Raw genomic sequence first — 23,180 nt, 5'->3', positions numbered from 1 at the left:
CTCCAATTTGTCAGAAATCTCTGTTTACTCTTTAAATGCTGCTCTAGAGTTGCATATTTTTAGCTTACTTTGATTTTCTTCAAATGATATTATACCAACTCATATACAATGGAAGATTCTTACAATAACAAATCTCTGTTTCCCTATTCCCATTTTTATGCTACTGTAATTTAGCCTTTACTTTTAAATATGTTATAAACCCAACAGATTTTTAATATTTTTACTATAAATAATAAGTTATCTTTGATTAAAGAAATTACACCAGAAGGGAGAAAAAAGGTTTTTTTTTTTTTAATTATTTTTTTTAAAGATTTATTTATTTATTTATTTATTTATTTATTTATTTATTTATTTATTTATGATAGACATAGAGAGAGGCAGAGACACAGGAGGAGGGAGAAGCAGGCTCAATGCCGGGAGCCCAACGTGAGAATCAATCCGGGGACTCCAGGATCACTCCCTGGGCCAAAGGCAGGCACTAAACCGCTGAGTCACCCTGGGATCCCCGAAAAAAGTTTTTTTATTAATCATTTCTAGCATCCTTTTTAAAAAATTTTTAAATTTTTATTTATTTTTTCAAGTAGGCTCTATACCCAACATGCTCTACTGACTGAACCAGCCAGGGGCCTCCCTAGCATCTTTAAAACCCATATTTCTATCTGATCATTTGTATTCTACCTAAAAACTTCCTTAACATTAGTTGTAATGCAGGTCCCAGCTTTTCTCTTTCACAAAGTCTTTATTTCACCTTAATCTTTTGAAAAATATGTTTCAGTGACTATTGAATTCTGAATTGGCAATTTCTTTGAATTTTTTGAAGATATTCTTTTTCTGACTTACATCATTTCTGCTAAGAATTCCCATAGACAGTCTTTTTTTCTCTGGTAGATACTAAGATTTTTCTCTTTATCACTGGTTTCCTATAATTTTATTATGATGTGTCTTGGTATGCATTTTTTTTCTTTATGCTACTTATTATTCCTTGGACATTTTAGACTAGGGGTTTTTAACTTTCTTCATATTTGGGGATTTTCAGCCATTATTATTATTTTTTTAAGATTTTATTTATTTATTCATGAGAGACACACACACATAGGAGAGAAAGAGAGGCACAGAGACACAGGCAGAGGGAGAAGCAGGCTCCATGCAGGGAGCCCAACATGGGACTCAATCCTGGGTCTCCAGGATCATGTCCTGGGCTGAAGGCAGCGCTAAACTGCTGAGCCACCGGGAATGCCCTATTTCTTAATCTTTTTCTCTCTACTGCTTTCTAAGACTTGGTTAGACATACATTAGACCTTAATAGTGTTCTAGAGCTCACTGATGTTCCTTTCATTTTCTTTCTAGTCTTTTTTCTCTATGTGTTTCACTTTGGATACTTTCCATTTTTATATCTTCAAGTTCCCTAGTTTTTTTGTTTGTTTGTTTTGTTTTGTTTGTTTGTTTGTTTGTTTTGCAATGCTGAATGTGCTATTATGCCCATTTACTGAAAATTTTTATTTCAGTTATTTTATTTTTCATCTCTAGATTTTCCATTTGGTCTTATTTATGCCTTTAATATCTCTCCTCATTGTCCTCATCTTTTCTTTTAAATAAACATAGTTATAATAACTACTATAATGTCCTTGATGTTAATTCCATCTTCTCTGCCATTTGAGGACTTGTTTCTAATGATCTTTTTCTGGTTAGGGTCATATTTTCCTGCTTCTTGGCATATCTACTAGTTTTTTATTGGAAGGCAAACACTAAATTTCATATTAATTGTCCAGATTTTTTTGTTTTCCTTTAAAGAAAAGGAGGTAGTTCTGTTGAGATTAGTTACTTCTGTTTCAATTTGATCCTTTTGAGGCTTATTTTAAATTTTTTGTTATGTGGGTCTAGTGCAACCTCTAGTGTAGTCTAGATCCTCTGGGATTGCACTGAATACCCTGAGACACTGACAAAGACCCTCTGTGGGCTGGTAGGAACTTCCTATCCTCAAATGATTCCTGGCCCTCAGTAAGCTATGCGAAGCAGTTAACTGAGGTCCCTAGTTGTCCTTTGCCTTCCTCCATGGATTTTAACCCTATGTGTGCCTTAGTAGTTAGCAGGATTAAGGGGACTCCAGTGCACAATTCTGAACTCTTTTCCCATGTAGTTCTTTCCTCTCTAGAACTCTACCCCAAATTCAAGACATTTTATATTCCCTGAGTTCCAATTTATGTCTCATCTGAGCAAGGCTATAAAGATTCCGTTCCATCCCTTCCATTTCAGAATTGCTTCCAAATAAAAAGCAATTGTAGGATTCACTCAGCTGTTTCCTTTTTCTCATTGATTACAGTCCTGCACTGTGTCTAATGTCTAAGAAGAGGGGTTCTGTATGTTTTGTATAGTTTTCAATTGTTTAAGGAAGGAGAATAAATCCAGCCCCTCTTAATCTTCTTTGGGATAGTCAAGTTTGGGAAGTTTAGAAAGTCCTATAAATGGATAAAACATAGCAGTAATTTTTCTAGGTAGCTGGTATCTATAGGAATGTTTTTCCACTGAATCTCCCCCAACTCTAGGAAAGCTGTCTGTGACTATGAGTATCCATGTACAGGGCTATTGACTAGCCATTCTTCACTTTAAGCTGTATAAGTAGAGAGCCACACTTTAGGCTATGGAGCCCTCCAAACAATTAACCAGGATAAGTATTATTATGAGAATAATGCCAGAATAAGAACCATACTCTTATAGCCCTAATTTTTCATAAGTGTATCTTCCAAATGTTTAGAGGTGAGATTTTTTATTTTTTATGTAGGGGTAAAAATTCTGGGCTGCCCAAACTGGGAAAGCACTGAGGATAGGAAGGAGGTAGGAGATAAAAAAGAAATAGACAGGAAAAGTCTTTCCTAAGCACAATTAAATGTTTCTAGCTCTATTCTTACTTTTTACTTTTTTAAATTATTTATTTCCTTTAAATCTATTGTATCTTTTTAAACTTCTTATTCTCTGGTGATCCCCTTACATTATACATTTTTCTAGGCTCATTATTTTAGTATTATGTTTTTGGTGTCAGAGAAAGCCAGCAAATAAATGTGTTCTACCTGGATGTTTTAATTGGAATCTCCTAACATATTAGTGTTGTAATTATGTTATAAACAGCCTTGTATATTTTTGGTTGGGACAAATATCTTCTTTCAAATTTTCCTATCAGTATTTTCATATTTTGTCTTCAAAATAAAATTGAGAAGTAGCTAATCAAGTTTTATTATTTTTAATTCTGTAGGGATTTTGGTTAAATTGCATTAAATCTATTAATATTGTAGAGAAATTGCATGTTTACAATATTGAGTTTCTCTGGAACATGCTATATTATTCAGGCCACTCTTTTATATCTACATTTTAATCCTAAGTTTCCACAGCTTTTTTCTATTATAAGTAGACAAGTTTCACACTTCCTAACTGTCATATAAAAAATATCTTTTTTGGAGATCTTTACATTTATTGGACTATTTTATTATTTCTAATATTGTTCAATAGGGTTTTTTTAAGGTTTTTAAATTTACTTATTCATGAAAGACAGAGAGAGAGAGAGGCAGAGACACAGGCAGAAGGAGAAGCAGGCTCCCTGCAGAGAGCCAGATGTGGGACTCGATCCCGGGTCTCCAGGATCACGCCCTGGGCCGAAGGCAGCGCTAAACCGCTGGGCCACCTGGGCTGCCCTGTTCAATAGTTTCTTTTTACATTGTAGGTAAGTAACTATATCACCTGGGAGGAATGATGTATTTTTGTGTGTATGTGACATTTATTCTCCTCAGGGCTTTTTCCTGTCTTTACTGCATTAGCTGCATTTTCTAGCATCTAGCACAGTGTTTGAGTCGTTGATGTCTCTAGCTTAACGTCTGTTATGATTCTGATAGATATTCTTTAAAAAGTAAGAAAGGTTCTTCCTAATCCTCATGTCCTAAGAGGCTTAAAGTGAAAAGGGCATTTAATTTTATCAAATAGCTTTCCAGCATCTACTGGGAAAATATGTACGTTTTCCATTTTAATATATTGATTAAGCTAATTAAATAACAGATCTAGGGATCCCTGGGTGGCGCAGCGGTTTGGCGCCTGCCTTTGGCCCAGGGCATGATCCTGGAGACCCAGGATCGAATCCCACGTCAGGCTCCCGGTGCATGGAGCCTGCTTCTCCCTCTGCCTGTGTCTCTGCCTCTCTCTCTCTGTGTGACTATCATAAATAAATTTTAAAAAAAAAATTAAAAAGAAAAAAAAAAACAAATAAAGCTGCTATAAATATTTAAAAATAAATAAATAAATAAATAACAGATCTACTAATGTCAAGCTATTGTAGTGGTCATTAAACAATCAATCTAAAAAAATAAAATAAACAATTAATCTTATTTTATGATCATTTAAAATGTGAATTCCATTGGCTAATACTTGATTTGGGGTTTTTTCAATGAGTTAGAAATATTATTTTCAAAAAAAAACAAAAAAAAAAACAAATATTATTTTCCTTTTTAGCTATCCTTGTCCAGTTATGCTAGCCTCATAAAATAGATTGAAATTCTTTTCATATTTTTCTATGGCCAAGACAGTTTAAATAACAAAAGGTTAAAGCACCTTGGTGGCTCAGTTGGTTAAGTGTCTGACTCTTGATTTCAGCTCAGGTCATGATTTCAGGATTGTGAGATGGAGCTCCGAGATGGAGCTCCAAGCTGGGCTCCATGCTCAGCACAGAGTCAGCTTGAGATTCTCTTTCTCCTTCTCCTTTTGCCCCTCTCTCTCTGCTGCACACATACACTTTCTCTCTAAATAAATAAAATCCTTAAAAAGAAAAAAATCAATGGACATCATAAATAATTTATACCCTTTAAATCAAATGTGTGTGTGTGTGTGTGTGTGTGTGTGTTCCTCTGCTTTATTTCAAAAATCTTAGTTTTTCTACATGCTTCACTATTTCTGTGACTGGTTTCTGCATTTGCTTTTCTGTAAATTGACACAATGCATTTATGTAAACTCTAAATGAGCTTTCCCAATTGTCATAATGCTTCTTATAACTCCTAGTAAGACATTAAATGAGCATTCCCATCTATGAATATTACATGAAGTGTGAATTGCTACTAGAGGTCCAACAATAAAAATTAATTATAGCTAACAAAGGCATAAATGTAATTAGATTTTAATAAAATTTGAAAATATATACCTCCTATCCCAAAAGAATGCATATATCTATATGCTTATTTATTAGTAACATCAATATATATGACTTTTAATTCAGTTATGTGCATCTAGTAAATCTTTTCCTAAAGACAGATGTATTTCCTTTGGGTCACATTATATCCTTGATAATGTATTTAAGATGTTCATTCCACACTGTCCTCCAGATAGGAAATAAAGATTTTAAATATCCTTTTAGAAAAAAGTAAATAGCATGAGATATAAAAATAAATAAATAGGGGGGCACCTGGGTGGCTCATGGTTGAGCGTCTGCCTTTAGCTTAGGGTGTGATCCTAAGGTCCTGGGATTGAGTCCAACAACGGGCTCCCCACAGGGAGCATGCTTCTTCTGCCTATGTCTCTACCTCTCTCTCTCTTGTCTCTCAGGAATGAATAAAATTTTATACATACATATATATATTATAATAGTAAAAATTCTCTATACCATCTGCAATCCCTTTAAAAGTCAGATACATCTGAATTGACAGTGTTCTTACCACCTCTCACCCTGAATAAAAAGCAAATCAAGAGTACTGCAGCCTCTAAACACTTTGATTTCCAGGTCTGAGAAGCCTAGAATGACAAAGGGACAAGTACTAAGGAAATCACCATGTTCAAAAACAACTTCCCCAATATATCATATTAATAGATACTGTAAATTTCCCTTTTTAAATAGTACTACCCCTACCCTCAATTGTACAGGGACTGTTAATAAAAAAGACCTCACTGTGAATTACAGTAATGTATTTAAATCAAATCTCTTAAGAACTGATTTTTTTAAGTGGTAGGGCAAATGAAAAAGAGATAATCTGGGAATAAGAGATTAAGACCCGGCGTGGGAGGGTGGGGTGCGGGGCACAGGGATGTTTCAGGGAAGGCAGGTTTGGACAGGTTTGACAGATTAGAAGTAAGCTTTCCAACAATAGACTATACTTCAGGATTTTATGAAATGTTTAAACAGTTTATTTTCCCCAGAAACAGAGACCTAAACAAAGATTAGCAATCATATATTATTAACAAATACTATTTATTCATTAGCAATGGTACTAAAACAAGGAAGAGTATTAGAGTTGCAGGGTATATATATTTTAAATGCTTGAGACACCTGTTCCATATCTTACATTTTTCTGCAAATAATTCGCATTTGATAATGGAATTGTTGGTAGATGGGACCTAGAAAGCTATTTGTCTTCCTCGTGCTAATAGGACTGGACTGAAGCAGTCTTGTAGTTCTTCATATTTAGTGCCCTAAAATTGGAAAATAAATGCATATTTAGTTTTAAGGTACAGGTAATATATCTGTACATTCTTGTAAAAAAAGTTTTGCAATAAAAAATTAATAATTCAAAACCAAATTCTCTCACATTAAAAAGCTTCACTTTAAAAAAATTAAAAAAAAATAAAAAGCTTCACTTAAAATATAATTTAAGATGGAAAAATTGGATTTGAGGACCAATTTTAAATACAACCAAAAGGTTTATTTTTTTTTTAACTTAGGGTAAGGGGTGCTTAGGTGGCTCAGTCACTTGAGCATCTGACTCTTGATTTTGGCTGCGGTCATGATCTCAGGGTTGTGGGATTAAGCCCTATGTCAGGTTCTGCACTTGGCATACAGTCTGCTTGGAATTCTCTCTCCCTCACTCTCTGCCCCTCTCCCCACTCATGTGCATGCTCTAAAATAAGTAAATATTTAAGTAAAATATTGTAATAAATAAGTAAAATTAGGGTAAAAGAAGCTAAAACTTGCTTTAGGATAATATTTGTGATAATATAAAAAGTATCAATAAACTCAAAATTACCAAACAGAAGATAAACTTCTGATTTTCCAAAAGAGCAATCAGATATTCTTTTCTTTTCTCTGCTCCAAACATATATATCATAGCAGTTTCTCAGGTCTGCTCTCTGGATAGAAAAGGACACAGAGAAAACCTGAATCTGCCCACTCCCCTGACCCAAAAAAGAATCCTATCTATTTGAGGGTGAATGTAGTGAAGAAAATTCTAATTCTACTCTCTGTTCTATATTACATAGATAAAGTTGCGCAGAGTACTGATAGATAGGGGGCTTGCCAAAGGAGAAAGATCAAAGGACATGAAAAAAGACTACATATATTTTTCCACTTCCACCAACTAGACCACTTAGAATATTATGCCTGGAGACAACAGTTAAATTACACGAATAATGATAGGCAGTCTTATTTTGGAGATAGAATAATAAGACTGACATTAAAATCACCACCCAGAAGTGATACAGATGTATAGAAATGTTTTTATAAAAGAAAAGAAGTGAATTTGGTGTCCTTTACCTAATCTATTATATGATTACACAGAAGTTAGAAAGATGTAAATTAGCTTTATCAGCAATAAAACTTTTTCAATGAACATAAAGGTAATCAAATCAATTCTTTCACTTATTCAGATCTTGCACAGACACAAAAAAGGAATGATGGACTGTCCTTTTCTAATTTATATTCTGAACTCTTGAGAATTTCTGTTTTCAGAATGCTCAAAACCTGGGTAAAATTGGAACTTTTAAGATACTTTAATAAAATATTTTCTTCAAAGTATTATAATACTTTATAAAGTGATGTTAATAGCTTTTTTTAACTAACCAAAATATTTCCTGGACAATTTCGTAAAAGATTATTTCAAACTTAAGGAGAAAAGTCTCAAGTGTCATTAGGATTCCTTACAACTACTGAGAGCCTCGAGCCCTCATGGAGATAATAATTTAACCAAGATTTTTTTTAAAAAGCCCTTTGATAAATAGACAATGTTAACATGTACTGCTAAATGAACTATAAATATCTAAACAGTCTCAACAAATCATAATAAGGTACTATAGATCTGATTTAAAAATTATGGGGGGATCCCTGGGTGACCCAGCGGTTTGGCACCTGCCTTCAGCCCAGGATGTGATCCTGGAGTCCCGGGATCGAGTCCCATGTTGGGCTCCTTGCATGGGGCCTGCCCTCTGCCTCTCTCTCTCTCTGTGTCTCTCATGACTAAATGAATAAAACCTTTAAGAAAAACTATGAATAAATGATATGATATAAATTAAGCTTTTTTAATTAGAAATTTCAAAAGATGGTAAAAAAAAACTTCTACAAGGGACAGTTTCTATATGGAAGGAGCTGAGGTTTCCAAAGACACCCGTATTTGTTATTGTTTAAAGTATGTACAAATAGGAGATATTATTTTGAAGAGTTCGAAAGTCAAAACAAATTTTCTTAGTTTATAGGCTAAGGTAACATAATACTGATACCTTTTGACATTCAAAGTCATTATGCTTTCAACTGGTCTGCTCTTTGGTCCACTTGGTGGATGGAAAATCTTAGCACCTTTGCCGGAAATCTGGCTTGACAACTTAACCACATAAGGGTCAGCAGAATGTGAAGGATAAGGGTCAAATGTTCCTGCCTTCATTCCACCTGCCTATAAATAAAAATGAGATAATTCAACATAGTTGGGTAAAATGCTTCTAACAAAATTAGATTTTGAAGAATTTGATACATATTTGTGTATTGTCTATAGAGCTGGTTTTACATTTAAAGGAAGTTGTCTATACAAACATACCTCAGAGATATTGTGGGTTCAGTTACAGACAATTGCAATAAAGTGAGTATCACAAAAAAGTCCAATGAATATTTTGGTTTCTCAGTACTTACAAAAGTTATATTTATACTATGCTGTAGTCTATTAAGTATGTAATCACATTGTGTCTAAAAAAACAACGTTCACACTTTAAAAATAGTTTATTGCTAAAAAAATACTAAACATCATTTGAGCTTTCAGTGAATCATATTTTTTGCTGGTGGAAGTTCTTGCCTTGATGTTAATGGCTGCTTACTGACCAAATGATGACTGCTGAATGTTGGTGTGGCTATGGCAATTTCTTAAAATAAGAAATGAAGTTTGCCATGTCAATTGAGTCTTTCTCTCATGAATGATTTCCCTGTAGCATGCAATGCTGTTTGATAACATTTTACCCACAGTAGAACTTCTTTCAAACTGGAGTCCATCCTCTCAAGTCCTGCTGCTGCTTTATCAACTAAGTATATCTTACAGTATCTGAGACTAATACACATAAAAATTAAAGATATAATTGTGATATTTCAAGTTTTCCAGATTGAGGACACATAGATTCTTTTGAGGAGCAACAAATAATAAATAAACTTAAGAAAAAGCATGTTCATTAAAATGGATGAATTAAAAATAGAAAAATATATAAACAAACCATCAGATGATGCCTTACAAAATAAATTAAATAGATAAATCTGCAACATCACTAGGAATGCCCATTTCTTTTTTTTTAAAGATTTTATTTATTTATTCATGAGAGAGAGAGAGAGAGGCAGAGACACAGGCAGAGGGAGAAGCAGGCTCCATGCAGGGAGCCTGACGCAGGACTGGAACCCGGGTCTCCAGGATCACGCCCTGGGTTGAAGGCGGCGCTAAATTGCTGAGCCACCCAGGAATGCCCGTTTCTTAAATTATTTGTTCTTCAGATGTTGAATTTGATAAATTCTTTATACATTTTGGATACTAGCCCTTTACCTGATATGTCACTTGTAAATATTTTCTCTCATTCTGTTGGTTGTCTTTTGGTTTTGTCGACTTTGTTGTGCAAAGGCTTTTCATCTTGATGAAGTCCCAATAGCTCATTTTTGCCTTTGTTTCCCTTGCCTTTGGAGATGTTTCTAGCCAGAAGTTGCTGTAGCCAAGATCACAGAGGTTGCTGCTTGTGTTCTCCTCTAGGATTTTGACAGATTCCGGTCTCACATTTAGATCTTTCATCCATTTTGAATTTATCTTTGTGTATGGTGTAAGAGGATGGTCCAGTTTCATTCTTCTGCATGTGGCTATCCAATTTTCCCAATACCATTTATTGAAGAGACTTTTTATTGGATATTCTTTCCTGCTTTGTTGTATATTAGTTGACCAGAGTTGAGGGACCATTCCTGGGTTCTCTATCCTGTTTCATTGATCTGTGTGTCTGTTTTTTGTACCAGTACCATACTGTCTTGATGATTACAGCTTTGTAATAGAGCTTGAAGTCTGGGATTGTGATGCCATCAGTTTTGGTTTCCTTTTTCAAAATACCTTTGGGATTTGGGGTCTTTTCTGGTTCTACACAAATTTTAGGATATTTGTTCTAGCTCTGTGAAAAAAGTTGATGGTATTTTGATAGGGGCTGCATTAAATGTTTAGATTGCAGGATCCCTGGGTGGCGCAGCGGTTTGGCGCCTGCCTTTGGCCCAGGGCGCGATCCTGGAGACCCGGGATCGAATCCCACGTCGGGCTCCCGGTGCATGGAGCCTGCTTCTCCCTCTGCCTGTGTCTCTGCCTCTCTCTCTATCTCTCTGTGACTATCATAAATAAAAATTAAAAAAAATAAATAAAAAAAAATAAATGTTTAGATTGCTCCAGGTAGTAAAGATATTTTAACTCTAATTGTTCTTCTAATCCATGAACATTAAATGTTTTTCCATTTCTTTGTGTCTTCCTCAATTTTTTTTATGAGCATTCTACTGGTTTTGGAATACAAATCTTTTGCCTCATTGGTCAGGTTATTCCTAGGTATCTTATGGTTTGGGGTGCAATTGTACATGGGATCCCTAATTTCTCTTTCGTCAGTCTCATTGTTTAGTGTATAGAAATGCAACTCATCTGTGCATTGATTTTGCCACTTTGCTGAATGAGTTCTAGCAACTTTGGGGGGGGAGTCCTTTGGGCTTTCCACATATCATGTCATCTGCAAAGAGCGAGAGTTTGACTTCTTTGCTAATTTGGATGCCTTTTCTTTTGTTGACTGATTGCTGAGGCTAGGATTTCTAGTACTATGTTGAACAGCAGTGGTGATAGTGAACCTCCTCCCATGTTCCTGACCTTTGGGAAAAGCTCTCAGTTTTTCTCCATTGAGAATGATATTTGTAGCCAAGGTTATAGGGGTTAGGCTTTTCATAGATAGCTTCTATATTGAAATATGTTCCCTCTATCCCTACACTGTGAAGAGTTTTAATCAAGAAAGGATGTTGTGCTTTGTCAATGTTTTTTCTGCATCTATTGAGAGGATCATATGGTTTTTGTCCTTTCTTTTATTAATGTAGTGTATCACATTGATTCACTTGCATATGTTGAACCACTCTTGCAGCCCAGGAATAAATCCCACTTGGTTGTGGTGAATAATCCTTTAAATGTACTGTTGGATCCTATTGGCTAGTATCTTGGTAAGAATTTTGGCACCCATGTTTGTCAGGGATGTTGGTTTGTAATTCTCCTTTTTGATGGAGTCTTTGTCTGGTTTTGGGATCAAAGTAATGCTGACCTCATGGAAAGAGTTTGGAAGTTTTCCTTCCATTTCTATTTTCTGAAACAGCTTCAGAAGAATACGTATTAATTCTTTGAATGTTTGATAGAATTCCCCTGGGAAGCCATTTGGCCCTGGACTCTTGTTTGTTGGGAGATTTTTTTATTACTACTTCAATTTCCTTGCTGGTTATGAATCTGTTCTGATTTTCTATTTCTTCCTGTTTCAGCTTTGGTAGTTAATATGTCTCTAGGAATGTATCCATTTTTTCCAGGTTGCCTAATTTGTTGGCATATAGTTGCTTAAATATGTTCTTATAATTGTTTGTATTCTTCGATGTTGATTATGAGCTTTCATTCAGGATTTTATTTATTTAGGTTCTTTCTCTTTTCTTTTTCATAAGTCTGGCCAGGGGGTTATCTATCTTATTAATTCTTTGAAAGAACCAGTTCCTAGTTTCATTGATCTGTTGTACTGTTCCTTTGATTTCTATTTCATTGATTTCTGCTCTAATCTTTATTCTCTTCTCCTACTGGGTTTAGGCTTTACTTGCTGTTCTTTCTCCAGCTCCTTTAGGTGTAAGATTAGCCTGTGTATTTGAGACCTTTCTGTTTCTTAAGGCTTGTATTGCTATATACTTCCCTCTTATGACCATCTTTGCCACATCCCAAAAGCGTGGAACAGTTGTGTTTTCATTTTCATTAGTTTCCATGAAGTTTCTTAATTCTTCTTTAATTTCTGGTTGACCCATTCATTCTTTAGTAGGATGCTCTTTAGCCTTCATGTATTTGAGTTCTTTCCAAATTTCCTCTTGTGATTGAATTCAAGTTTCAAAGTACTGTAGCCTAAAAATGATCCTAATCCTTTGGTACCAGTTGAGAACTGATTTGTGACCTAGTATGTAATCCATTCTGGAGAATGTTCCATTTGCACTCGAGAAGAATGTGTGTTGTTGCTTTAGAATGGAATGCTCTCAATATATCTATGAAGTCCATCAGGTCCAGTATGTCATTAAAAGTCCTTGTTTTCTTGCTGTTCTTCTGCTTAGATGAACTGCCCATTGCAGTAAATGGGGTGCTAAAGTCTCCTACTATTATCATAAATGTGTTTAATTTTCTTATTAACTTCTTTACATAATTGGCTGGTCCCATGTTAGGGGCATAAATATTTACATTTGTCAGATCTTCTTGTTGGATAGACCCTTTTATCGTTATTTGGTGTCTTTCCTCATCTCTTATTACAATTTTTGGTTTAAAATCTAATTTTTCTGATATAAGGATTGCCACCTCAGCTTTCTTTTGATGTCCATTAGCATGATAAATGGTTTTCCACCCCCTCACTTTTAATCTGGAGGTGTCTTTGCGTCTAAAATGATTCTTTTGCAAACCACGTATCTATGGGTCTTGTATTTTCTAACCAATCTTATACCCTGTGTCTTTTGATTGGGGCAGTTAGTCCACTTACATTGAGTAATTATTAAAAGATATGAATTTAGTGCCATTGTATTACCTGTGAAGTCACTGTTTCTGTTTATTGTTTCTGTTCCTTTCTGGTATATGTTGCTTTTGGGCTCTCCCTTCATTTAAGGATCCCTTTTAATATTTCTTGCAGGGCTGGTTTGGTGATTACAAATTCTTTTAGTCTCTATTTGTCCTGGAAGCTTATTATCTTTCTATTTTGAATAACATCCTAGCTGGATAAAATATTCTTGGCTGCATGTTCTTCTCATTTAGCACCATGAATATATGATGCCAGTCCTTTATGGCCTGCCAGGTCTCTGTGGATAGGTCTGCTTCTAGTCTAATGTTTCTACTCCTGTAGGTTAAGGACCTTTTGTCCCAAGCTGCTGTCAGGATTTTCTCTTTGTCTCTGATATTTGCAAGTTTCACTATTATATGTCAGGGTATTGACTTATTTTTTTATTTTAAGGGGGGTTCTCTGTGCCTCCTGGACTTGAATCCCTGTTTCCTTCTCCAGATTAGGGAAGCTGTCTGCTATAATTTGCTTCATTATACCTTCTACCCCTCTCTCTTTCCTCTTCCTATGGGATCCCAATTATTCTAATATTATTTCACCTTATGGTATTACTTATCTCTTGAATTCTACCCTCATGATCCAGTAGTTGGGTTTTTTTTTTTAATCAGCTTCTTTATTCTCCATTATTGTCTTTTTTATATCACTAATTCTCTGTTTTGCCTCATTTATCCTAGCAGTTAGAACCTCCATTTTTTTTATTGTATATTATTAATAGTCTTTTTGATTTCAACCTGATTGGATTTTAGTTCTTTTATTTCTCCAGAAAGGGATTCTCTAGTGTCTTCTGTGCCTTTTTCAAGCCCAGCTGTTCTCTTTATAATCATTATTCTTTTTTCTTTTTTTTTTAATTTTTTATTTATTTATGATAGTCACAGAGAGAGAGAGGCAGAGACACAGGCAGAGGGAGAAGCAGGCTCCATGCACCGGGAGCCCGATGTGGGACTCAATCCCGGGTCTCCAGGATCGTGCCCTGGGCCAAAGGCAGGCGCCAAACCGCTGCGCCACCCAGGGATCCCTATAATCATTATTCTAAATGCTAGTTCCAACATCTTACTTATGTCCATACTGATTAAGTCCCTGGCAATCAGTACTGCCTCTTGCTCTCTTTTTTGAGGTGAGTTTTTCTGTCTTGTCATCTGTCCAGAGAAGAATAGATGAAGTAGAGAACAAAATGCTAAAATGGCAATGACATCAGATAAATATACACTAAACATATCAGAAGAGACTCAAAACCAAACCAAAAAAATTGAAAAGAGAGAGAATATAATCAGACAGGTCGACAGAACAGAGCAATATACTTGATCTTGTGTGTATTTTGGCCTGTTTGTTGGAAATCTAGATCTCAAATTGTAAAGAAAGAAAAACTTACACATATACAAAAATAAAATTAAATACAATGAAAGGATAGCATATAACTGTAAAAATTAAAATTACAAGACCAAAAAAAAAAAGGAACATAGACAGGTGAACAGAACAGAGGAATACACGATACCCTGAGTGTATTTTGGTTGGTTTGTTAGAACAAACTATACCTCAAAATTGTAAAGAAAGAAAAATTTATATATACAAAAATAAAATTAAATACATTGAAAAGAGAGAATATAACTATAAAGATGAAGATTTAAAATGATTTTTTAAAAAGCCAATCAAATAAATTCATTGAAAAAGGAAAGAAAAAATTAAAATTGAAAAACTAAAGAATCATGGGGAAAAAAAACCATGAATTCTATATACTATTTTCCCCTACCACTGGAATTCTGCAGTTCTCTGTGATCAGTAAACTTGGTTTTAGCCAATGTTCTTGCTGGTCTTCTCGGGGAGGAGCCTGTTGCACTGGTTCTCAGGTGTCTTTGCCCCCAGCTGAATGACACCACCCTGCCAGGGGGCCAGGCTACGCAATCTGCTCTGGATTGCTTTGTGTGGTTTTTGTTCCCTGAAGACTTTCCACACTTCTTTAGGGGATGAGAAGAAAATGGCAGCCTCCCAATTTCTAGCCCCAGAACCAAGAGCTCAGTGCCCACTCCTCAATATGTCCTCAAGGAAAAGCAATCATTCTCACCTCCTTGGTCTCCATCCATACTCCGTGCTCACCCAGTCTGTGACTGAGCATTTCTATCTCAGGCATACAACCCATTTTGAGTCTCCAAACCCTGCAGACTCCTGCAGCACATACTCACACAGTTCCTCCCAGGGGAGGAAGAGGTGGTGATCTCACTGTGGTTCTGCCACTTGCTGGGCCCTGCTTGGACAGCAGCTGCCTGATCATGCTGTGGTTCATGGTTTAAGGCAACCCTGAGCTGAGAGGCCACTCGTGGGCACATTGATTGCAGCTGGCTTCCCCAGTTCAAGGTCTGGGAAATCTGTTGCACTCAGGTAACCCCCAGTCTTCCTGAGCCCCCAAGGATCCTGAAACCACACTATCCCACCTAGGATTCCACCCCACTTAGCCACCTCAGTGCCTTTCAGGCCAGAATGTCCCTCACCGGAACAAACTTCTGTAAGTTCTGATTTTGTGGTCCACTGCTATATTAATTTCCAGTGCCAGCAGCTGGAGGCTCCCTTCCCCAAGATCTATCTTCCCATATGTCATCTTGATTCAATTCTCCACACCTCCTACCTTGCAGAAAGTGGCTGCTTTTCTATTGTAGAGTTGCAGCTATTCTTTTCTTAGATCTCCACTTGAGTTTACAGGTGTTCTGAATGATCTGATAGCTATCTAGGTGAATTCCTGGGACCAATGACGCTAAGGTCTGCTACTCCTCTATCATCTTGGACTTCTCCAACAACATTTTTATTTTTATTCACACTTGTAAACTTCAGCACAGTAGGAGAGAGTTCATTTTAACTACTATTTCAAAAACTAAAAGATGGTCTGGCTTTTCATCGTTTTGTGAAAAACTATGCCTAGGACCTAGAGAGGTATTTAGAAAATCCACTGTACATTCAAATACACTTGAAGTGACATTCTTTCATTTCAAGAGCTTTGTTATTCCCTACACTAGCCAGGCTTTGTGATTTTTTCATAATCTTTTAAAAATAAATCTCACAATTCTTAATATGAATGATAAGAATGTGAATAATAAACAGAAGTTTATTATTTACACGGATAACAAAATGAATTGATAGGAAGAAGCAATAGTTCTTTATAATGTTTAATATTTTTTAATTTTAAAATTTTTAACTTACCTTTTTACCAGGAGAAGAGGGCTTAAAGGGGTGTGTAAGTAATTCTTTCTTCTCTATTTTTTTAATTGGTGGTAAAGGATTCTCAAACAAATAAGGATTAGTATCAAAATATTCCCTTGGGTAAAGATTTAATTTGAAAGGTGTTCCTTTAACTAAACGATGGTGTTCTTCATTCTCCTTCTGTCAATCAGAGAATTTGAAATTATGTAACATAAATTATTCAAAGTAGAAGAATTCCCTAGGTCAATTAAGACTGAAGAAAGTTAAAATAAATTATTTTACCTTAAAATTAAGTTTGGGTGCATCGTAGAAATCAGCAGAGTGTGAAAACTGTTTACCTATGGTAACATTTGCATAGCTAAGGAAGGAAATTAAGTAATGGTGACTTTAGGATTCAGAAATTTTAAATTTTATTTTTTTTAAGTTTGAAACAAATGATATGAAAGTATGAAAAATATCTTACCCATATCCAGTTCCTTTCTTTCCCGGGTTTGTGTACAAATTCTTTCCAGGTGCCTCATATTTTTCTCTGGGTTTTGACTGTGCACTGAAGAATGGCACTGGACCACCTATTGTTCCATAGTAGCTTCCTAAACCACATCTTCAATTCAGTTTTTTAAAAAGGAAGCAAATTAATACAGCAAATTTTGTGTTATTCACATTGGATCACAATTTATAAAAAATCACTGAAAAGGTAACAAAATATATGCAATGGAATTGACTTGCCTAATATCACTAAGAAAAAAAAAACATTTTTTTAGTTTCTAATCCCATTCTAATCCCATTCCCCATTTTCCAAAGTCACAAATCTTCAGATGAGATATTGTTTTTAATTTTTAATGCTTATTTCAAATGTTCCACATAAAATTACATAATCTCTAGGAAATGATAATAGTTTCCATTAATTCAAAATATAGCAGTTTTACTAACCTCAAAAAGAAAAAAATAGCACAATTAAGCACAAAATTGGCCTTCAGGCAATCCTCATCTATCATAAATTCTACAGAGTCAATATTATAGTGTGTGCATATAAAGCTCAGCATTATATAGCTGAGCTTTATAATATGATGTAGCCTACTATTTGATTTCCTTTGTTTAGTGGTTTAAAGGTAAGAAAAAAAAAATGAACCTTCACATTGACAACTGTCACAACTTAAATGTTGTTAAACTCCCTGCATGTATCTTCGCAATGATTTTGAAATAATATATCTTGATGAATTATCTTCTTTATCCAAAAAAGGCTTCTCCTAATTTTATAATTTTTATTTATACTTTTTAAAAGTTTTTACAAAGCAGATAAAACAGTAAAGAGCATAGATATGATGACCCAAGGTAGTATTTTCAAGGTTTTCAAACAAACTAGGTATTTGCATTACCTAGTTGGCTTTTATTATATAAACCAATAGAGAGTAATGGAGTAATCATAAATTTAATGAGATGAGAATCAAAACTACCGATCAACCTATATCATCCAATATAACTGTCTCCACCTAAGACAAGTTCATCCTAAAACTTATATTTTAATAAATGAATCCTACTTAAGTCACCCAGAAAAACACCTAATTTGGGCTAGAGGAGAGAAAGGTGCAGAAGATGTATTTACGACTTTTCCCCCAAACACTTACGGCTTTTTTTCTCCACTACTAGGGAGGAAGGCTTTGCCTAGATTTTTTTTGGCTTCTTCCATCATATGCCGTCTCCTCACTTGATTCAGATTTACATAGCCTTCACCTTCAAATATCCTTACAAAATGGGGATCAAAATAACCTGCCTGGAGATTTGACATTTCTTTGGATCCCCCAGGTAGCATCTGTTTATTTTTGCTTGCAGCCTCATTAAAGGGTCCTTTAAAAATAAATTAAGAATATCATAATTTTGAGCTCACTAATAATTAAAGAACATGAAAAATAACCGAGAAAAGTTTCAAACTGTGATTGGAGCCGTGAGTTTTGAGCTCTAAAATGCTATCTCAAGATATTCACTGAAAGGTCTGTGTTGCATACTGCATTGACAATAAGACCTGGGCAGCCCGGGTGGCTCAGTCGTTTAGCGCTGCCATCAGCCCAGGGCCTGATCCTGGAGACCGGGGATCGAGTCCCATGTCACGCTCCCTGCATGGAGCCTGCTTCTCCCTCTGCCTGTGTCTCTGCCTCTCTCTCTCTCTCTCTCTGTCTCTCATGAATAAATAAAAATATTAAAAAAAAAAAAAAAAAAGACCTAAGAGGTTTCCATTAATTCATTTTAATAATTAGGTCCTGGTTATAGACTCTGAATTTTAGAGCTGGAAGAGACCCTGAAAGTCATCTAATCCAATGCTTCCCCATCTATATACTAGAAAAACACTGTGTGAGTTATCAGTACGTGTGCGTGGGTGTGTGTATTCAGGCCCAAGGGAAAGGTGTTCCATACTCAAACCGAGGTAATTCTCCTCCTGGATATATATACAACACACATGAGTGTCTATACTCACTAAAAGTCATGAACAAGAATTTTCATAGCAGTTTCATTCATAATATTCAAAAACAAGTAACAATTCAAATGTCCATCAACAAGAGAACAGATAAATGTGATATATTTATACAATAAAATACTAGCAGCCCAGTAATTTTTTAAAAGGCCAGTTGTATAAGTATCTAGAACCTTTTATATAATTTAGATCTAGGAGAGCTCAATTTGGGAAGTCCAGCAATGTGAAATTTTTTTGAAGTAAAACAATCTTAAATCAGTTATTTGAATATGAATTTGTGAGGTGCCTGCGTAGCTCAGTCAGTTCAGCATCTGCCTTCACCTCAGGTCAAGATCCCAGGATCCTGGGAAGGAGTCCAGAGTCAGACTCACTGCTCAGCGGAGAGCCTGTTTCTCCCTCTCCCTTTGCCTGCCACTCCCCCTGCTTGTGCTCTCTAACAAATAAAATCTTTAAAAATAAACAAATAAATATAAATTTGTATCATTGATTTTGCACTTAAAGTTTTGAAAAGGTAATATATTCACATGGTTCCAAATTCAATAATATGTTTTTACAATAAATATTCCTCCCATATTCATCCATCCAGTTCCTCTCTCACAGGAAATCATGATATTTATTTTGTTTTCCAGAGAATGTTTAAACATGTCCCAATGAATATTTTCATATATATACATTTCCATCTTTGATGCTTAGCATAATATATAGTAACTATTCTGCACCTCGATTTTTTTTTTTACTTAACAATATACCTTGGAGATATTTAATGTCAGTGTATTCTCTCTTCTTATAACAAAGGAGTCATTGAATAGCCAAAAATTTAACCGAGACATTTAAAATGTTTAGTGACTTTAGCTCTTTATTATTTATAACTCTTCTAAAAATCCCTCAGCTATCACTTAGCATTTCATTTTTCAAGAAATTAATCATGGATGGCCTTTTGGGATGCAAATATAAACGGTGCTTGCGTAGCAGAGTGTCCCATCTGAGAAACCATCAGCTAAAAACAAAATATTCTGAGAGAACATTGCCATGCACCTTTGGAAAGAAGTAAAATTACCAATGACGAGAATATACAAAGGTAGGGTATCCCAGTGAAAGTAGCTTCCTGCTCATATAAAGTTCTCTCTTTCTTGAAATTTTATAAGTTTCTTCAACTTTAAACTTAACACTTTAAAATACAATGCATTAAAAAAATATCACTTAACCTGAATATTAAATCCAAAATTTTCTATAGAAAAAATCCACTATTAGGCTTTTGTAAAGAAAACCAGACGTACTTACGGTTAAACGATGACAAGTATTTATCACCAACAGTAACATATTCCATCTCACTGAAGAGGCCAATCCTCTCCATGTCAGTTTTCCCTCCTTCTGCAGGCATGGTTGCTTCTTGTGGTGGTTTTCTCTATATTGATAACTTCAAAAGGTTCCTTATGGCTATTTTATATCAAAATCCTACTTTATATTGAAAAATACAGAAAAAAAGGTTTAGAAAAAAGGTGATTATTAAATTTCAGTCCAAATTACTTTCAGCCTCAGAGTTAGCATTCACTATAAAACAAAGGTCCCAAACTATGTGGGGAAAGAATCTACTTTGTGGGCCAGGTGAAGTGTCCGCAAATTACAAAGGAATGTGTATGACATCTATTACATTGCCATTCACCTATTGTAAATTATAAAATTGTTACTGTATAGTGCAGAATAAATACTATGTAAACAAACATCTTTCTTTTGAGAAGTTCAAAGTGGGTTTAAACATCATAATTACATAAGGTGGAGGGGCACTTTCAGTTGAGATCAAATGACCTAAACATACTGCATTGTCTCTCCTACAGGAAATTACAACAGTGTTTCAGAATGCACCACACATAAAATTATTATTATCCTATAATTCTTGAGTTTTTTCAAGTTTAAATGAATACAAGAGATGTGTCACTGGCAAAATTAGTTCACTAAGGGGATGGACGAGAAAGGACAATTGTCTAGGCAAGATAAAAAATAAAAACAAAAACAATAATCCACAATGAATTAAGAGTATTTGTTCAAGGGCAAACTCCAATTGTCAATTTTCTTTTGATATACCACATTAAACATTCAGCTATTTATTTACTTCTGTTGTTGGACATGTTCTGGAGGGGCCCCTGAGTGGCTGAGTCGTTAACCATCTGCCTCTGGCTCAGGTCATGATCCCAGGATCCTAGGATCAAGCCCCAGGTCAAGCTCTCTACTCAATGGGAAGTTTGCTTCTCTCTCTGCCCACCCCCCTCCTGCTCTGCTCTCTCTTGCTATCTCTCTCTCAAATAAATAAATACATTATTTTTTAAAAGATTGTATTTATTTATTTGAGAGAAAGAGAGAGAGGCAGAGACACAGGCAGAGGGAGAAGCAGGCCCCATGCAGGGAGCCCAATGTGGGACTCGATCCAGGGTCTCCAGGATCACGCCTTGGGCTGAAGGCAGGCACTAAACCACTGAGCCACTCAGGCTGCCCAATAAAATCTTTTAAAAAAAACAAACAAACATGTTCTAGAAAAGAAGACCAAATAGCTAAAGAATATCTGCCTCTATTTCATCACTACAGTATGAAATATTATATGTATATTATAGGAATAAAGTGGAGGGACTTGAACTCAGGACCCTAAGATCAAGACTGGGAAGCTTAACCAATTGAGCCACTCAAGCACCCCCACAGTATTTTTTAAGTACCAACTAGATCCAAGCACTGGGCACACATTATTGAATAAAACAAACACTGGTTTATGCTCCCCAGTTTATAATCCAGGGTAAGAACCTTTTGCCTTGAATTTCAGTGACACTAAACACGCTTGCCTATTTGGAACTGTAGCTCATCTGAGCATCAATCATTGCTAATGTGTAATATCAAAGGAGCAAGTGAAGATTCCCTTTAAACTAAAGCATAGGGACGCCTGGGTGGCTCAGCGGTTGAGCGTCTGCCTTCAGCTCAGGGCATGATCCTGGAGTCCCGGGATGGAGTCCCACCTCGGGCTCCTTGCAGGAAGCCTGCTTCTCCCTCTGCCTGTGTCTCTGCCTCTCTCTATGTGTTTCTCATGAATAAATAAAATCTTAAAAAAAAAAAAACTAAAGCATAAGAAGATCTTCTCATTTTTTTCCCATTCCACTTCTTCCTCTGATCGAGTCTGTTTTAAAGCAAATGTTAGTTAGCTGGGGATGCACTACTTTCATTTGCAGCTTGTTTCAAAGCTCCATCCCGTTGCCCAACCACAAGGGCTTCCTGTGCTGTTCCAAGGGCTGCAATTCTTTACATGGCTCACAAGGTCTGCCGGCACCCACATTTGTCACCATGGGAACCACACTCCCCGGCACCTGGGCTCCATTTGTCTTCTTTCAGTTCTCAAATCAGGCTCTCTCCAGCCACAGGACCTGTTTTACTTCATGCGAGTGCTTCACTGTGCTGAACTTTAGTTCCCCCAATTAACACCGATCCTTTGGATTGTGTAGCCCACTCACCACTTCTTTAACTCCCTCATATCACGTACTTCTCTTTGCACGCCCTGGCCATGGTTTATCTAATGGGTTCTCAGTTTACATGCAATGCGTGGGCATCCTTTAATTAGCAGCTGCCCCCCGCCCCCCGCCTCCCATAAACTGCTGGCTCCACGAAGGCAGGAACTGGGATGAGTCTGGTTCTTCCTCACCACGGTATTTCCACGGTCTGCGCAGCGCCTGGCACACAGCAAAGCGAGCCACCCCCTGCGGGGGGAGGAAAAGAAAGAAGTTCCCGCCTTGAATTTTCCCACCACTTAGCTCATCTGGAGCAACACACTACAGAATCGTTCGTTCATTTTACAAACACTTTGCAAACCCCTCCTCGGGGGTCAAGCTCGCAGACAGAAGCTAGGATGTTTATCTCAAAAGGGCACGGGTCCTGGCCCCGGGGAGCTTACAATCTCATCAGGCGGGTATGCAATTCAAGGTAACGCCAGTGCAAGCTGGCAAGTCTGTGCTTAGCGCTGAGGGGGCGGCGGCGGTGGAGACGGCGCGGAAAACTGGCTGAGCTGCCAGGAAAAGGATTTCGCATTAAGGAGACGGGCTCGGGGTGGGTATCGGATAGGACAGCACCCTGCGGCCCCGGGGACCAAGTCACCTCTCAGAAGGGGACCCGGGCCGACAGGCGAGCCCGGGTCGTCTGAGCTCGGGTCCGGGTTCAGGCAGCAGGAGCAGCAGCAGCAGCAGGAGCGACAGGGGCAGCGGGGACAGCGAGGCCACCTCGCCGCGGGGCCACCTCGCCGCGGAGCGCCCTCCGCACGCCCCGCGCACAGCGGGCGCTGACCGTGGCCGCAGGTGCCGGTCGTGGCGCGTCGCCTCGGGGACGGGGCCGTGGAGACAGTTCCAAGCCGCGGCGAGGCACGCACGGAAAAGCCTTGGCAGCGGAACTCGAACGACTCCGCCAATAGAATTTACCGAACAAAGGCTTCGGCTCCCCGCCCCGTTATCCATCCGCGAGGAGGTGTGGC

At 36.9% G+C, this 23,180-nt stretch overlaps 1 protein-coding gene across 10 annotated transcripts; it reads right to left on the bottom strand.

Moving 5' to 3' along the window:
* Positions 1 to 6,197: 6,197 nt before the first annotated feature.
* C4H4orf47 (chromosome 4 C4orf47 homolog) lies at positions 6,198 to 23,109 on the bottom strand. Of its 10 annotated transcripts, none has more exons than XM_041753931.1 (9): positions 22,811 to 23,106; positions 22,174 to 22,416; positions 19,967 to 20,140; positions 17,844 to 18,063; positions 16,682 to 16,819; positions 16,501 to 16,576; positions 16,219 to 16,398; positions 8,452 to 8,621; positions 6,198 to 6,435 (listed from the first exon to the last, which is right to left on the bottom strand). In XM_041753931.1, the coding sequence occupies exons 3-9, from the start codon at positions 20,064 to 20,066 to the stop codon at positions 6,387 to 6,389; spliced, it is 933 nt and encodes a 310-aa protein (XP_041609865.1). In that variant the 5' UTR covers positions 20,067 to 20,140; positions 22,174 to 22,416; positions 22,811 to 23,106; the 3' UTR covers positions 6,198 to 6,386. The 10 variants fall into 10 exon arrangements, with proteins under 10 accessions (XP_041609865.1, XP_041609866.1, XP_041609869.1 ...); XM_041753932.1 differs by having other exon boundaries at positions 19,967 to 20,143; positions 22,362 to 22,416; XM_041753935.1 differs by having other exon boundaries at positions 22,362 to 22,416.
* Between the last annotated feature and the right edge of the window lie 71 nt (positions 23,110 to 23,180).

Source organism: Vulpes lagopus, chromosome 4 (genome assembly GCF_018345385.1).
Source record: "Vulpes lagopus strain Blue_001 chromosome 4, ASM1834538v1, whole genome shotgun sequence".
Classification (NCBI taxonomy): Eukaryota; Metazoa; Chordata; class Mammalia; order Carnivora; family Canidae; genus Vulpes; species Vulpes lagopus.
Note: the sequence above shows the minus strand (reverse complement) of the source record. Positions and strands in the feature narration are given on the sequence as shown.